We start from the raw sequence: 18,245 nt of genomic DNA, 5'->3' as shown, positions 1-18,245 counted from the left end.
CAAAAGAAAATTGAAAAGCTGCAACTCTCAATTACTGAGCTTCAGGAGATGTGTGAAACCAAACAGAAAAATTATTACGATAATGTGGATCGTGAGTTAAAAGAGCAGCAAGAGATTTGGAACCAAGAGAAACTCCAACCCAAAAAAGACCAAACAAACAAAATTGAAAAGCTTTATGAAAAGATTTATGAGACTTTGGACATGGAACTTCAAGACATGATTGAGTATGAGACTAATTGGACCAACAAAGAAGAAGCTTGGAAGAAAGAAAAGTTTGATCTGGAAAACCAGCTTATAGAGAAAGAGCACATACTTGAGGAGACCCAGGGCATGCTGCAAAAAGAAAAACAACTGGACTTGAAACGAAAACAAAACATGATCAAGCCCAAAATGGAGGTCCAAACTGCTGTATCTACAAAAGTCCATTCTCCAAAATCTGAAATGCCATCATGTCAGTCACGATCTGGGCTCAAGCCATGCCTGCAGGACGAGAGCAACATCAATGAAGATAGTCAGGATGGGGAACTCTCTTTATGCACTACTAGCAGTATTAAGCAGAAACCTGAAACACCTCCTGTTCCAAATCTGATTGGAGCAAAATCAGGAGCTGCACTGAATGCTGGATCTGCAAAGAGGAGAACAGAGACATCTGAAAATGAGGAATCCACTTCACACGCTCCTAGTAAGATTGGAGATGCCAGAGAAATTCTCTCCCAGAAATCAAATGCAGCAAGATCAAATGGCCAACAGGATGAAAAATCTGGAAGTAAGACTGGAAAGCCTCTTAAAATGGAAATGAGATCTGAAAACCGTCAAATTTCAGACAGACACAATAATGGATTTTTAATTGAGAAAAAGAAAAAATCATTGGGTCAACGTCTTCTAGGATTTTTCAGACGCTAAGGACACGCTGGAGGGACTATGTCTCTCGGCTGGCCTGGGAACACCTTGGGATCCCACCGGAGGAGCTGGAGGACGTGTCCGGGGTGGGGGAAGTCTGGGAGTTCCTGCTTAGACTGCTCCCCCCACGACCCGGCCCCGGATAAGCGGAAGAAAATGGATGGATGGATGGATAAATGTTCAAACACCAGCTTCCACTGCACAGGGATTAACTTCACATTGATTATATGATTAGGTTCTATTTGTGCACATTCAGTTTGTGCACATTCAGTTGAAGTCTGGCTATAAGAAATATGGCCTCAACATAATAATTTGGTTTGATTGTTTTTGAGTTTTAAATGTAGGGGATTTCATGTAGCCACATGTGTATTGTATCAAGCTTGGCATCATCATTGCACAGTATGATACAAATTGACAGGTGTGACTAATAAAAAATGCCTTATATTCATTGTTCATTACATTTTATACATCAATTTTATAAATTATAAATAAATTCAATAAATTCAAAACAATATTTTGAATTCATTGCTTTTTTGTTTGAAATGTTTTCCAATTGTACCTCATTATGAATTGTGTATGTGTTTGTAAAGCAGTGTGAGATCCTTTATAAATAAGGTATACTTTATTGATTAGAAGTTTTTATGACAATCAAAATGTAAATCAGAAAAATCTTTCAATAAATTACTAACTAAAATCATTCAAATCAAGATAAGTATTAAGTAATTAAAGTAGACCTATTTTGAATATAAAGTCAGTACACATTTAAAATTTCATTACAGAACAAAATAGATCGAATGAAAGCAAAATAATTAAAAACAACAAATAAAAGGGGCCTATAAACTAATAATAAACACGTATGAATGAAACCAAACACAACTCTGGGTATCTTTTTGCTGAGATAACATTATAACACAGCTTAAAGCTCACAAGAATTCATTTTGTGCAATATAGGACCTTTAAGATCCAACTCCACTCTTGTATCAGTAAACAAGAGATACAAACATCTCATTGATGAACAAGTGGTCATCTTAACTGCTCAAATCAACTTCTGTGTCACCCTATTCTTAATTTTTTTTTTTTCAAAAGCTTTGTATAACCTTCAGTGGACTAAAAACTCAATCTGCCACTCTCTCTCTGCCCATCTCTCAGAGCGCAGTGGCCAAGATATAAAGTCCTGTTTGACACTGTTAATGTTTTCATCCAAAGCTCTCCACTTTGTTTTCAGGGGTTGCAGACTCCTCCATTGACAATGGCCAGATCTGACCATTGGTGGCCACAACAGCCTGGGCTAAAAACAAAAACGGAAGAATAGGTTAAGTTTAGATATAACTCACCTGTGCATCATTCTCTGTTTACTTGCACACAAACATTTCTGCAGATTTCTGGAGTTGTCAGATTATTAAAATGAAATGCAAACCACTAAATATAATGTGAGGGACTGTGATCCGAAAGAAATTGGATTACTAATCAGATTTGGCTGTTTATACGTCTTTTTAATAATCAAACAACTCCAAAAATCTCATAATAATCTGATTTGGAGGGCACATGTAACAGCAGCTACTGTCAATGAAAACAGAATAATTTTTGGTCAGTAAGTTAAAATGACATTTGTCTATTTGGGAACTTTTGGGAAATGGAGACTAAAGATTAAATGCTAGCTTGAATAAGAGTGCTTTTAGATCAGGGTTAGTCAACTACATTTTCTAGAGGGACAGATTTTTCAGAGGGTCATGGCCTCTGGGCAGGAGCACAACACACCACCATTTTTAGCACAATTTCGGGTTGCACAAAATATGTAGATCAGTTTCAATAATAATACAACAACAACTGATATTAACTATTCAATTTTTGTGAAAAATAATATAAAGAAGTCTTTACCAACAATGCTGTGCCAAACCAATACTGAACCACATTAAACTAGGGCTAAACCAAGACTATACGATTAAGCAAGAGAAAAAAAACATTTACCTCCACCTGGCCTGATTTGGCCCTCGGGCTGTACGTTTAATAGGCCTGCTTGAGGTTATATCATGTTGGCCAGGAATGCTTTATAATATTATACCATATCATATAGTCATGATACTATTAAAATATACATTTTTTGGTATAAACTAACAAAAAAAATGCATTTTTGTTCCACCTAATAGTTCAAAAAGTCCATAAAAGTTCAAAAACCTAATGTTATATATGATATAATTATAATGATATAAGATATGATAATTGTAGTAGTAGCCTATAAAACAGCAGCAATTGTGATAGCAGCAGCATCAACTGAAGCAATAACACACAGAGGCTTAGATTCAATATAATCTTCAACCCAAACATTCTATATGTTAAAATACTTACAGGCTTTAATCTTTTTTATCAACTTTGCTAAGTGGTAAGATAAAAACACCATAACGGTGGCGACGACTAGGACAAATCCAGCAATGACAACCATATATATCTTCTGCATCTCTGTAATATAAACATTTTTAAAAAGGAATTACAACACTTTTCACATTATAGCTGTGTTGCTTCCATATAGATGCTTACCTTGTGACTGGCATATTGCATTGTGGCTTTTGTTACCAGCAAAAACCTCATCAAGTCCGTGGGCACTGCACCTGTTAGTAGGTAAGGATTACTTTAACTCATTTTATGGTTTGTGAATTGACAAACAGGAAATGGAATTGCTTACTGTGTTCTTGGGATGCAGATGTTTTTCTTCTCATCATAGTACTGATGATCCAGGCATATAGGTTCACATTTATATTGAAACTTTGTCAGTTTATTGGCCACAACAACTGTAAAGATAAGTTCAACCTTTAGAAATGAATTTTAGATCAAGCCCAAAAATTATGGGTGTTTTATTTCTTCAAAAATTCCCTCGTCCAGAAAAGCACCTTTAATTTGAAGTCAGGTTATGTGTCTTTGGTTGCATAAATAGCAGGAATAGCAAACTAAGGTCTTAAGTAAACAATGACTGACATCCAAACTAAAATTGATTACATCCCTACATAACCCTAATCCTAAGTGTACAATAATGAATTCTAGCTCTTATAGTTAACAATATTTTCAAATTTGTATAAACTGTTATAGTACTGTTGTAGGTACAAAAAAATGTTTTGCATAGTTTGAATGGCAATTTTTACCTGTTACCTTGCGTATTTCCCCGATGACACATTTGTCTTTCTCACAAGAAGAGCACAAATTGTCAGAACACAGGAAACCAATGCCACATGAACATTTAGCATTTGTGGTAGGAGTGCATTTCTGGGTGTATTCTGGAGAGACAGTACAAACCACATACACTTCTTGGTAAATTTATGACGTGATTAATGAAAAACTAACCTTTAAAATGGTTAATAGTAGCGTTACCTTGTTCACAGGTGTGGCACTTTACGCATCGGTCAAAAACACTCGGGATGTCAGAGAAGTGGCCCGGAGGACATGGTTTACAGTGGGTTTGGTTGGTCTCGTTGCAGAGACTAAACAAAAATTCCCCTATTGGAATACATTACAATTCATACATTAAAGTCAAAATAAAAAAAAAAATAGTAAAGAAATGTCACCCTCACAACCACAGGAAGGATTATTTGTACATTTTTAGTTCACAATAATCTGATCTAAAAATGATTTTAGAAACAAAATTAACTAATTTCAAGTCAGCTGTATTTTTTTGTCTGTTTATGTCACATTAACTGCACACATTATGAAAAGGTCACAATGTCAATAACTGAACAACTGTTAAAGCTGCACTGTGTAACCTTTCCAGTGGTCACTTGCTTGTTTCCGATAGCTTTGCCAGAATTGCTTCACAGTAAGGCAGTGCTTCTCAGTTATTTTCTATCATGCCCCCCCATAAAGAAGAAAAAAATTGAATACATTAAAATTAAATAAATATCAAATTAAAACAAGTAATTTAGCAATTTGGTACGCCACCTTATATGATGCTCAGTGCTTGCTACTTTAAGTGACATTTACAAAGTGGATGATTGTTGGCAATATTTGGCACGTTTATGCTGAAAAAACTCCAGCGTCTTATCAGCGTGACTATCTCACCGCGCCCCCCACTATTTGAGAATCACTGCAGTAAGGCATTGTCTTTCTCCATAGAGACAAGCAGGTGACATCACTGACCTACATCCATAATTGGGAAAAAAAAAAGTATTATAATAATATGTAGATAAATTAGTTTAATGCCATACTGTGGAACATTCCTGCCAAAACAATAACATTTCCACGAGTCAAGAAGGTGGTAGAGCCTCATTAAATTGTGATGTTTCTTTTAACTGCTATACTATATAAGTATAATAATTTTAATGGCCAGTCATTTCTTAAAATAAATATGCATAAATAATCACATAGTACTTACCTTCAGGGCAAATGTTGCAGCATCGTCCATTAACTTCACGCTGTTTGTCGTTGCAGGTGAAGATAAGTTCAGTTATTGTGAGTACACAGAGGAGCTGGAGGTATAAGTATTTCATTGTGGCCAGTGCTGAACTTGCCTCTCGCTGTTTTATGTTTGCTGTTTCTGACGTCAGGCTGTGGTTTAGGCCAACGCACTACATTTAGGAAGTGGGAGGTAAAAAGTATATAGAGAAACAATGTATTATGCATGTGCTGTTAGATCGATAAGAAGTAAAGTGAACTTTGCAATGAAAAAAGTAGGGGAAATTATAACATAACAATATAACATGTTAAGTTAAAGGGGGAAATGTTTCATGATATACAGATTTTAACTTACCTACCTTGCATTTATTCAGTTACGGCCATTTTCATTGCTCAAAAAAATGCATTCTTACTGTGAGTGGGTTCCCCTCTTCACAGATCTGACCTGTAATTTGACCTGGTAGCATAGCGTGCTTGTCTCCATCTCAACATCTCAACGGAGGCAGGTGGTGAAGCCTCTACCAGAAAAGTTAACCTAATTACTATGAAAATACCAATTCACAATAATAGTCTTGTGATACTTAATGCTAATTCACTTGCTTTGTGGCACTGGGATCTTACAAATGCTGCCAACAACAGGCAGACACCTAGCTTCTTCTTTTCTTTTTTCTTTTTATTGTTATTGCTTCTAACAGTGAAACAGCAGCAGAGGATGAATGATTCATTTGATCATTTATGGTCAGAGTCTTGAACATGATAGTGGTGTTGTGGTGGGTGACTCAATTATAATTGAGAGTTTCCTAGAAAATGTTTTAATGTTTATCAAATTTATTGTATATTATTACATTATTATTGCAAATTGTAAATCAGAAAAAGTAAAATAAATCTTCAATACATATCATCATATAATAAAAAAGCACAAAACAAAAAATGAATGAATTGTGAGGCTCCAACTGTAAGTTTCTATATGTCAACTATATGTCACTTTAATTTTGGTGCTCAGGTTTTTCCATCACCTTAAAAGTAGTGGCGTCACGTTCTGAGCAATGTAAACGTCAACAGTTACACTTCTCCTACCCACCACCCCACACACACGCGCACTGTGAGAACACTGTGGTCATGTGGGGACAGATGTAACGTTGATGATACAGTTTAATGGTTGGGTGCTTGCATAGTCATGATGACAGTGGTGGCACCCGTGGTGATGGTGGAGTTCGGCAGAGTGAGTTTTATCCACTTTTTTGTCCTCTGCTGAAAAATGTCTTGATTAGAACTACTGTAGCAGCGGTGTAGTCCAATTTTAGCCCTGATTCAGCCCTACTTCTTACCTGTAATTATAGGTCTGCTTTAGAACCTGGAAAACTTGGAAAACCAAATATTTTTTCATGTGATTAGATTAGCTATTCATATATGTAGCCTTGTATCTGTATCTGTTCCTTATAGGAAATCAGTTAGAAATGGCACACATGTAAAGAATGTAGGCTGTGTTAACACAGAGAATACCTTATCTCGACACATCTCGGAAGTTAAACAGGGTTTGACCTGAATAGTGCTTTGATTCCAGAGCCACATGGGGCTCTTTCGTTCTTATACTGTGCTCCATGTGGCTTGGGAAAATAATATTGCTCAAAATAAGTGTCACACGCGTGGAAACTGGTATACACACCAAAATGCCATGCGTTTATTGCAAGACATTTCCAAAATAAATACACAGCCTTTGCTGAAAAATAGCCAGACAGAGCAGAGAGAAAAAAAAGCAGTTTCGGCACTGATGCAGAAGGCTGATCTGATGAAAAAGAAGTGGATGAAATCTGCAAGTTTAACCACATGTGCAAGTTTTGTGGCCACTCAGGAAATAGTCAGGCATGGGAAACCATTCACGGATGGGGAATATATGAAAGAGTCATTCATTAAGAACATTCATTAAGATTTCAGAACACCTATTTGCAGACTTTGAAAACAAATTGTGCAGAAAATCTGATACGTGCGTGAGCAGCAATTCTCCATCATGAACTATGTTAAAACACAAACACCGCTCACTCCTCACAGATGATCGCTTATAGTCCTGTGGAAAGATGAAAGTGACTTTGAGGAGCATTAACCAAGTAAAACAAATATTTATTTGTTATTGTTTAGTGACATAGTGTATACAGTATATACAGTGTTATCTTCATTTTAGATGTAAGTATTTGTGGCACCCAGTGTTTTCTTTTTCGTGGAAACCAGGTCCAACTGGCTCTTTGGGTGTTAAAGGTTGCCGATCCCTGCTCTAGTGGCATTGTGTCACCCACCTTGTCTGTTATTGATGTCGTGTGTTGGTGCTGGTGGTCGGAGGTGCTAATGGCACAGATTGTGGTTTACCACCAAGTGAAAGGTGTTGGGTGTCTTGAAAGGCGCTATATAAATCCAAATGATGCATTAATACAGGGTTTGCAAAAGAAATTAGTAAGTGAAATAATATAGTCAAATCTAACCAATTAACTTCTGACTCCTCTGATTGCTGTGGGGAAAATCTGTGTGGCGTTTAATATGAAACTCCACAGAGCTGACGTTACTGTTTCCAAATGTGCAGTCAAAACATGACAGGAAATATGTGAGTGAAGAAATATTCACTTTAAGGGGACGTCCCTAAACCAATGAAATGCAGAGGCACGTTTTCACATACAGGCCACCCCCAAGGCAAGAACATCAACATCAACATAACTTAAGTCAAAATTTATTTCTCAGTAAAATGCCATTTGCCCTTGTATCAAAATGTATAAAAAAGCAGCAATACAGAAACATTAACTGTACATTTATCAGTCATCACAAACAGGTAACATTTCTAAAAGACAGAAAGATGTCATACTATTTTCCAAAAAATACCATTTGCCAACTATGTCGTTTTTTGTTTTTTTTTTGTTTTTTTGTGTAAATAAAGTAAAAAATAAAATAAGTCACTCAAATTTCACAGTTCATAAAATCTTTGCTGGTAGGTTTTTATAGTGGCTCTCTACATAAAAACAAACAAAAGTGTACATATATGAAAAGTTTAAATTGTATGTTTAATCTTGTTCAATGAGATGAAGGCTGATATGACTCATGATACGACTTTATAATAACTACACCTTATTTGGTCTTAATAAAGCATGAACAGAGAACAAAATAGTTTATCAAGAATGATTTAAGCTTAGTAACTACTTAATTAAGAGGTTAAGAATCAGGGCTGAGGTATTAATTGATTATTACTTAATTAGTCACTAAGCCTGAATCATTCTTAAAAACATATCTGTTCATTATGGATTAAGTCTTCGCTCATGTTTTATTAAAGCTAATTAAAAGTGTAGTGTTAACTGACTTTTGAAAAATGATGCTGAAATTCCTCAACCGTTTATTCCATCTGTCAAATTTCTGCTCATTCTTATGGTTCCTCTTGGTTTTGTTTGAGAGAATCCTGACTGCCGTCTCCACTTTCCTCCACTGGCATGCGGAACGAAGCGTCTCTAGCTGTAATATCATTTTAATATTAGTTCATTCATATCTTTTGGTATATAGTTAGATGAAATGATTTGTTTACATACTTTGCTCTGATCTCCTCTTCATGCGTGGCAGTATATTTTGTTTGCAGATTAAAGCAGTCAGTACTAGTAATGCAACAGTCACAAATACAAAGCCCACAACTGCAAAAATTCACACAAATCAATATGAAAAAAGGTCCTGTTTTAGGCATATTCAAAACAGACTCTTATGAGCTTTAAACTACGTCATAATGTTATCTTCTCAAAAACAGCAACATACTTTTCATTCACACATGTTTGAGTCACACAATTTTTAGTCTTAGTACATCTCCGAGGCTCAAAATGCCCTGTTCCACCTTGTGATGTCATGAGGCAGCAGGTTCAAAGTTAACAGCTCCTTTTTACATGTTGTTCAGTAGAGATTGGCAATTCAAGGGCTGAAATCATCATCAATAATTCTAGTGAAGGTGTATGGAGTTTAAAAACACAGTGGAGCACTTCCTGTATCACCACATGATGACGTCACAAGGTGGAACAGAGTGTTATCTGTTTAAGAGAACAACTCAGCCTAAATACACAGGGTTTGTGCGTTAAACATGTGTGAATGAAACAAAACACAACTCCAGGTCTGTTTGTGATGAGGAAACACAAACAGACCTGGAGCGTAATTTGGGCCCTTTAAACTAAATCATCTGAGGTCGGAGAAAGACTTAAAGATGCACTATGTAGCTTTTCTGGTGAAGCGTCTGCCACCTGCTTGCATTCATGGAAATGTTGTTGCTTTGGCTGGAATGTTCCGCAGTATGGCATTGAAATGGCTGATCTATTTATTCTGTTAGAGGTGTTTTCATTGCAAAGATATCTTGAAAAACACACATTCTAACAGTAGAGTCGCCTCTCCACAGACCTGACATGTAATCTGGCCTGGAGATAGATGCTTAATGCCATGATATGAAAAATTCCATGCACAAATAATTATATGGAAATAAACTCATTGTGGACCCTCCATCATAAAAATTACAAAGTGCACCTTTAAATGTATAGGAAAATAATTGTGTTTTTTAGCAAAAACACACAAACATTAATTTGAGTTAAGATTTTGCAAGAATGATATTAGTCTAATCAATCATATTTTACCAATATTGGAGGTAGGTGAATGCCTCGTCCTCTCTGTTGTGACTGGAAACCGCTGAGGACCGGTTGTAGTAGAAACAGTAGTTGTTATAGTAGTTACAGTAGCAGTATTAATGTTGTGAGCAGGTTCTTGAGTCCCCTCTTGTGGCCGTGGGGAGATCGCAGCAGTCAGAAATCTTTGGATAGGTGTAGTGGCTCTAAGTGGGATCTTTTTTTCCTCTTTCACACACTCTATAAAAATAAAAAACAGTATGTCAGTAGAGATTGATCAATGTAAAAACAACAGCTGAAGTCACCAGTTTTCACAGCTCAAGCTCATTTTCATCACAAAGTCTAAGTTCATTAACATGTCCGGGATTGTATATAAATGCAGCTCTGACGGCATGTGGCGAGCACTCTCATAGTAAGGTCTTTATAATCACACCTGCACCTGTTTTTAACATTTTAAATGGACCTACGTTATTTGTTTTGTTTGTATTTTTCTGTATTTTAACCAGGTCATCCATGGAAAGCAGAGTCTGTGCTCTCACTGCGCTCTCCTTGTATAAAGATAAATGAAAGGATTGGTCAGATTCAGCTTCCTTTGTAATTTCTTCTGCACTTTTCTATCAGTGAAGTCATAGGATTGAAATATAAAACATAAATGTCTTAAAAAAAATATCTAACATGCGTCCAAAGGAAGTCTGAAAGTATATTTATGTATTTATATATTTGAGGAATAATATACCAATGAAAAATATAGAGTATTAACTTATTGTGATACCAGTTATGATATTATTGTATATGATAATTGTGTAATTGTGTAACTAATTGTAATTGTGTAACTAATTATGATATTAATTATGATATTATTGTAAAGGCCTGTGTCCCAGTTAATATAACATTACTCAAGTCACAAATATCAAAAGCCAAACTATTTAGATTAACTCAAGCCAGAATCATTCGTGTCATAGGTTAAATACTAGAACATCTGAAATTGAACAGACTCATTAAAGTTTAACGATGTCATGCATAGTGAGCCTAAATTACAAAAATAAGACATACCGTTACTTCGTAGAGTAAACCCAGTGGCACATTTACAGGTGGATGAGTCATCTTCCAGGGGAACAAAATTCTCCCGACATTTACATTTTCTGTTTTGTTCTGATGTACATATCTGCGAAATCTCACTTCCCATCTCTAGAACAAGAATCAGTAAAAAGGAGTTCACTTCAATGTCAAAAACAATATATGGAAATAATGACTTACCTTTGACGCATTTTAGACACGGTTTACAATACTGGGATGTGGTTGTTTCAGGTTGGAATTGATCGGTCTCACAAGTTGTACATGATTTGGTTCCTGTTGGTGATACCTTCACCCTTTGGCCTTCAAAATGACAAACATAAAGAGGATGTATATTTGTAGATTATGTATAGAGTGCTGGAAATAGTCCATAATTATCATTGTAAATACATTACAAAAACTGTCAGTTATTGTCTTAGAGGAGCTTTCTCTTGTTTTGCAGTATCACTGTATTCATATACTCACATACATAAGATTAGTAACTTTATGGTGTAGGATTCACCACCAGCTTGTCTCCACAAAGATATCGTTTTGCTTTGTCTTAAATATTCCGTGGCATGGCATGTGTGGACCAGAAACGTTACATAATGTTTAATGTAATGCAATAATTGTGACCTAGAAGTGAAAACAACATTTGACTTAACACTAGTATTGTGCGGAATTTGACGTGGCAAGTGCTTTAATTGCAGCTGCCATTTTCAAGAAAAGAATGTCGATGATAATAATACGGTTACAATATTCCAACTCTTATAGTACTGCCTATATTGCATAGTTGAATATATTTTAACGGCTTATGGTAATATAGAGATATCGTAAGTTTAAATAGCACTGTTTCAGTAATGTTTAGAGAAATAATCTTACCTTTTGAGCATATGAAAGCATCTGAATCGTTAATTTGTGCGTATAGGATCCAAATAAATATGGCAAACTTGAGAAACCACATGTTCAGTGTTCAAAAGCAGAAGTGGCTGATGCTTCCTGTGTGAACGGTAAGAAAAACTAAATGAAATCTCTACTCTATAACCTATTGAAATGTGTGATGCCTCAGTGGCTACATTGCTTATCGTAAGTCTGATTCATTCTTATCTGAGGTGGAAACATCTAAATGAGCAAGAAAACCACAATATGACACATTAAGCAAATGAACAATGGAAATATCAACAACTGAAATGTCAAAAACAACTGAAACTCTCAAACCTGTTGTGCTACCTGAGCTTGTGTGTGGTTGTGTCATATCTTTTGTGATGGCCAAGTTTGAAATATATTGTATATTATGCTAAAACTGCATGTGTATAAATGTAAAAAAAAAAAAAAAAAGACTAAATAAATAAATAATTGACAGCAACAGTATTTCCAACCACCGTTCATATAAGATGGGTGGTGTCTGGCTCCTGAGGAAAACATTAGATTTACCTCAGAAAAGCGTGGTTGTTGTCTTGTTTTTGCTTTGTTTATGTATTTATTATTATTACACTAGGTTACAAAAAAAAAACATTTTTGAAAGTTGTCTGTGTTTTTACAACTGAATTAGGACCATTTAGCACCGCTGAATCCAAAAATGATGTCCATTTTTCTCAGTCAGGTCAGGTTTTTATGCTAATTTGATTTGGAAAAATCCGATCTTCTGACTAAATTGATTACAATTTTGTGACATTATCAGTTGATTTTCTTTAATATTTCTCATCCAAAAAAAGTTTTTTGATAAAGGTAAGTACATGTAAATTGGAACGTTACGTTATCATTGTGCAAAATTCAGGACATGAACTGTTTTAATGAACCCCTTGAATGCTCAGCAGCAGGGATGTCTCTCTTCAGAGAGAGCCATCATGACTGCATCCCAGCGTCCCTGATACCTGGTCTCCATCTCTTTTATGTCCTGATGGAATCTCTCCACCTGCTCATCACTCAGTGATCCCAGATTCTCAGGAAACCTGAACATTTAGCTCCTTTTGGGAAAAAGGATGTGGAGCATCATCATTAAAACCACACTGGAGGAATCTTTGTCACTGATGTCAGGAACTTCTCCAAAGACAGGTACTGGAATTTCATCACAGTGAGCTACAGGACGATGTGCTGATTCACGGTCAGGATACTTGAGGCTGCTTCGGTTCTTTCTGTTGATCCCAGTCACATCAATAGCCCAGAAGTAGCTATTGATGTCGGCTCCCTCCAAACCATGGGAATTCCAAACTTCAGACAACTCTTCTTGCCTTTAGTCCACTGACGCAGATACTCGGTGCATGACTTGCATGCCATGTGTGGCGCCCAAGCTTCATCTTGGTCACCAAGTTTAATACCAAAATAAGCATGGTAAGCACGCTTTATGAAACTTGTGACTTGATTCCTGTTAGGAACATTGGTGTATTCACCGCAGATGTAGCAGAATATGTCAGGCTTATTTTTTGCAAGATCTTCTAGTAGTAGCCATTTCATTCACTTGTAATATAAAAAAAAAAATTGTCATAAGTTGGCACATGCAAAATCTTCAGAATTTGTTTATAGCGAGAAATATAACAGAATTTTGCATCATATGACGTGAAAATACTCATGCATGTAAACAAAATCGTCCAAAAACAAATATGTAGCTTAGTTCAGAACGTTGACCTGATTGAGCAAAACCAATGTGATTTTTGGATTCAGCACATCAAAATTATCCTAAATCAGCTAAAAAATCTTAGACAATAAATTTAGTGTTGACCAGTGTTATTATTATTATTTTTCTTTTTTTATATATATAAAATATTCCAGTAAATCCTGATTATTACCTGTCCACCAAAAAGAGTCCTCGCGATTATGCCAAATTAATATCAAAATCACTGTATTTTTTGTTTGTTTGTTTTGCAGAAATCGATGGAAATATATGATGGCTTTCTGAATCTTATGCTAATAGGTAAAATCTGTGTTCATTTAACTTTGTCTGAACTGTCTTGGTTTTACGTTTGAACTACCAGAGAATGCACCTTTACTTTGTTTTGTCGGTAAAAACACTGTCAGCCTCGTGCTTTGCAAATGGAAACATCCACATATTCTGATTATTCTACAAGATAGAACCACACAAGGTGCACAGCCGTTGCAAAAACACCTCCACTTCAGTTTCACAGATGTTCAAGGCGTGGACTGACCGAAATCTAACACACTATAGACAGCATTTGTTTTCCATTCTCTTCACAAACAAATGTCTAGGCTGATCAATTCTCTCCAGTAGGAGTGAGCAATACGGCAAGAATTAATTTGATTATATATATATATATATATATATATATATATATATATATATATATATATATATATATATATATATATATATATATATATATATATATATATACATTTTATTTGTTAGGCGCCTTTCAAGGCTCTCAAGGTCGCCGTACACATATACACACATACACAATACAAATAGAACAATGTAAAATGATTAAAATTATATATATATATATATATATATATATATATATATATATATATATATATATATATATATATATATATATATATATATATATATATATATATATATATAGCTCTGACCTTGTCCACCCAAGCTTCTCCAGCCAATACACTTTGTGCGGTAAAGGCTAAAAATGAGCAGAGACCCAAGACCCTAAAAGCAGAAGAGAGGTTCCCTGCCGCTTTAAATAAACTTTGCTCAGCTGAGTGGGTTCTAAACCTAAGGCCCTAAGCCTCCATGGTCCAACCATCTTGATTGGTTGGTTTCACACCTTCAGAGCTTAACTCTGAGGGTGACCTAGTCTATTGTCAGTCAACCAGGTCTAGCGCCACCTGGTCTAACCAGGATTTTTATTACCGGCTCATTGATTTATCCCTATGTGTTAGTAAATGTGCTTCATGCAACTTTACATATGTAGAAACTCAGACTGTACTAGATAGGCCACCCTAATTATAAACGTTTTTCAAAATTTGTGAGACAGAATTACAGATTCATGTGATAGTGACAATCCTAATCAAAACTAAGCTATGCAGAGATTTTATTAAATGTTTTCTGCGTGTTATTAACTTTACCATTAGTACATCGAGATACAAGTTTAAAGTAGTGCACACTGCTAAATGTAGATACTTAATACTCCTATTTATAACAGCACCCTCAAACCCAAATCAAAAACAGTATGCTAACAGATGTGAGAGCGCCCATTAGGGAACTGAACGACTGTATACAAAATATATGACTCAGGTATAGTTCACACTTTGTGTAGTTCATTAGACCTAGCCAACAAACAGAAACTGTAAATAGGTGTCAGTTTCAGTGTGTGTAGATGTGCAGATAGCTTCACTCTAAAGGACAACGGAGAGATTACACAGACATAATCTTGTGAACAAGGTTTTTTTTTTACATTTCTTTTTAGGTAAGGCCAGTTTATTTGTATAGCACAATTTGTACACAAGGTAATTGAAAGTGCTTTACAGAATAGGAAAGACATAAATAATAAAACATAAATAATCACAAATAATCATCATAAAATTAACATTAAAGAAGTGCAGAATAAAAACCTTTCAGTCGTATGCACAGCTAAACAGAACTGTTTTGAACCTGGATTTAAACATTGTCAAAGTAGAGGCCTGTCTCACATCTTCAGGAAGACTGTTCCAGGTTTTAGCTCCATAAAACTGAAACACTGATTCCCCATGTTTAGTCCTGACTCTGGACACCAGCAGGAGGCCGGTCCCTGAAGTCCTCAGAGTGTGAGATGGTTCATATGGCACTAATATGTCTGAGATGTACTTTGGTGTTGGTCCATGGAGAGACTTGTTCACAAGCAGAGCTGCTTTAAAGTCTATTCTCTGAGCCACAGGAGCCAGTGCAGAGACCTGAGCACAGAACATATGTGCTTGTACTTCCTGGTTCTAGTTAGGACCCGAGCAGCAGTGTTCTGGATGTACTGCAGCTGTCTTAAGGCTTGCTTGGAGAGGCCAGTGAGCAGTCTGTTACAGTAGTCTAACCTACTAGAGACAAATGCATGGATGAGCAATGTTTTTAGATGGTAAAAACCTGTTGATTTGATGTGGCTGTTGAAGTTCAAGTCTGAGTCCATGGGCCAAAGTCTGAGAAAGAAAGTTGCTTTGCATCCACACACTGATCTGTTGGATGCAGTGGCAGAGTGAATCCACTGGTCCATATTCACCTGCTACAGTGAGACATAGATCTGAGCGTCATCTGCAGAGTTGTGGTAGGACACATTATTGCTGTGTATTAACTGGCCTAATGGCAGCATGTAAAGATTAAACAACAGGGGTCCCAGGATTGACCCCTGGGGCACCCCACAGGTCAGGGACATTTTATCTGAGACACATTTTCCAATTTCAACAAAACACTTCCTGTTTTCCAGATATGACTTGAACCAGTTCAGTAGCAGCAGAGATGCCCTCCCAGTCCTCTAGTCTCTGTAAGAGGATCCCATGATCCACAGTGTCAAAGGCAGCACTCAGATCTAACAGGATCAAGTTGATGGCATTTTTAATGATGCCGTGAACCTTGTTATTGCAAACAGGACACGTAAGTTGTCACTGTAACTTCCAATAATGTCAGAAAAATACCTCTCCCTCGTTCTACATAAAGTAGAAGTCTGTGCATCATCTGTGGGTGGGCTCGCTGACATGCTGAGTCAGACCAAAGGTTTCAAGGACAGAACTGAGCTCTTTAGTGTTTCTGTCAAACACATTATCCACATGTACATTAAAATCACCTGTAATGACTAAACCATCAAATTCTGTGCATACGACTGAAAGCACCTTAGTAAAATCATCAATAAAACTCAGACAGTGCTGGGGAGGTTTGTATATGACTAAGTAGATTATGGAGGGGGATTGTTTTAGCTCCTTTTTAGGAAACATACTCAAAAGATAAAAACACCCCAAATGACAACCTGTGAGTAACTGAATGAACTTTAAAAAAAACCCTTTTTGTTTACTCGTGTTTCAGATTCAAATTTGAAGTTGGGTGGAGTTGATTCTACTAGAATTGCATTATCTGTGTTTTTGTTGAGCCATGTTAAGTCAAGATTAAAAGAAGAGATAAAATCATGAATTAAAAATGATTTGTTATTCTGCATAATGTATATATTTCTCCAAATATTTATAGTAAGTACAATGTGGGTACATCGCCAAATTGTCAAAAGTGTCAAATTTATGTGGGCACAAGGTACCACTGTTTATGGGAATGTGCTTACATCCAAACATTTTGGAATGAAGTCTGTGCCAATATTAGCAAAGCTATAGGTCAGCAGGTGGCAGGAAACCCAATGATGTGTTTACTGGGACATATTCCTCCTTCACTGGCACAAAATGAGCATATTGTTGAATCATTCTTAATGATGGCTAGGAAGAGCATTATGGTAAAGTGGGTGGGTGATGATCCTCCCTCTGTTTCCCTGTGGAAATCTCTGATGTCTGACCTCCTGTCTATGATCAAACTTGGATATTATATTGATGGAAATTCTCAGCTCTTCATGGACAGATAGAAGAAGCCACTGGAAGCAACTGGACTTAAGTCTCAAATAGACTCAAATGGACAGCCACTTTGGACTTGAACTACTACACACTTTTATGGATCCTGGATTGGAATATTTTATATATATATATATATATATATATATATATATATATATATATATATATATATATATATATATATATATATATATATATATATATATATATATATATATATATATATATATATATATATATATATATATATAAAGATTTGTTACATAAAGAGCTGACATTGAGCACAGCAAGCTTCAGAGTCGTTTCAGTAGGACTGAATGTTATCTTCTTACAGGGAATGTGAACTAAATTTCTTGGACCGTCTAACTGTCCTTCTGTTAATCAGTCTACATGGTGCAACTGTAGATATAGCTCCTTCACAGGGCCTCAGCATGATATTACCTTTATCATGAATATTTGTCCTGCAGCCTAACTTTTTGCCCCAAATAACACATGGCACTGTTTTATACTATTTAAAGATCTATGCAAGTTTGATTGATTATGGATTAAACTAATTTCAACAAGACAGAAATCTGTATAGACTGTGTGCTCACTGACTTGAAGACGGTCAGTTCGATCCCCACTCACTCCCACAAGTGCAATGTGGTTGTGTCCTTGAGCAAGACCATTACATATGAGTGACTGCTGCTTAAAAGTGCACTATATGTACCTGTAAAAGCAGGAGCACCCGTCTCTACCATAAAGGTTACATAGGCTTCTTTAATGACAAATAGCTGTTGGTGGCGCTGTGAGCTCAGATACAGAGTT

At 36.1% G+C, this 18,245-nt stretch overlaps 2 protein-coding genes across 2 annotated transcripts; both read right to left on the bottom strand.

The window, feature by feature from the left end:
- Nucleotides 1-1,734: 1,734 nt before the first annotated feature.
- On the bottom strand, nucleotides 1,735-5,372 carry tnfrsf18 (tumor necrosis factor receptor superfamily, member 18). The gene is made up of 7 exons (XM_033967017.2): nucleotides 5,258-5,372; nucleotides 4,261-4,386; nucleotides 4,035-4,166; nucleotides 3,581-3,686; nucleotides 3,436-3,506; nucleotides 3,247-3,357; nucleotides 1,735-2,188 (listed from the first exon to the last, which is right to left on the bottom strand). The coding sequence occupies exons 1-7, from the start codon at nucleotides 5,370-5,372 to the stop codon at nucleotides 2,097-2,099; spliced, it is 753 nt and encodes a 250-aa protein (XP_033822908.1). The 3' UTR covers nucleotides 1,735-2,096.
- Nucleotides 5,373-8,480: 3,108 nt separating this feature from the next.
- Nucleotides 8,481-11,945, bottom strand: LOC117371669 (tumor necrosis factor receptor superfamily member 4-like). The gene is made up of 6 exons (XM_055221875.1): nucleotides 11,835-11,945; nucleotides 11,157-11,276; nucleotides 10,953-11,087; nucleotides 9,912-10,139; nucleotides 8,838-8,936; nucleotides 8,481-8,763 (listed from the first exon to the last, which is right to left on the bottom strand). The coding sequence occupies exons 1-6, from the start codon at nucleotides 11,914-11,916 to the stop codon at nucleotides 8,678-8,680; spliced, it is 750 nt and encodes a 249-aa protein (XP_055077850.1). The 5' UTR covers nucleotides 11,917-11,945; the 3' UTR covers nucleotides 8,481-8,677.
- Nucleotides 11,946-18,245: the final 6,300 nt, after the last annotated feature.

The sequence above is a fragment of the Periophthalmus magnuspinnatus genome, chromosome 5, assembly GCF_009829125.3.
Source record: "Periophthalmus magnuspinnatus isolate fPerMag1 chromosome 5, fPerMag1.2.pri, whole genome shotgun sequence".
NCBI lineage: Eukaryota > Metazoa > Chordata > Actinopteri > Gobiiformes > Gobiidae > Periophthalmus > Periophthalmus magnuspinnatus.
This window is presented reverse-complemented; position numbering and strand designations above follow the sequence as displayed.

Coding starts and splice junctions, on each gene's coding strand:
- tnfrsf18 (XM_033967017.2), bottom strand. CDS start 5,372: ATGAAATACTTATACCTCCAGCTCCTCTGTGTACTCACAATAACTGAA. Junction 3,687..4,034: donor GGAAATACGCAAGGTAACAG/GTAAAAATTGCC, acceptor TTATCTTTACAG/TTGTTGTGGCCAATAAACTG. Junction 3,507..3,580: donor ATCTGCATCCCAAGAACACA/GTAAGCAATTCC, acceptor ACCTACTAACAG/GTGCAGTGCCCACGGACTTG.
- LOC117371669 (XM_055221875.1), bottom strand. CDS start 11,916: ATGTGGTTTCTCAAGTTTGCCATATTTATTTGGATCCTATACGCACAA. Junction 11,088..11,156: donor GTGTCTAAAATGCGTCAAAG/GTAAGTCATTAT, acceptor TTCTTGTTCTAG/AGATGGGAAGTGAGATTTCG. Junction 8,937..9,911: donor TTCACCTACCTCCAATATTG/GTAAAATATGAT, acceptor GAATTTTTGCAG/TTGTGGGCTTTGTATTTGTG.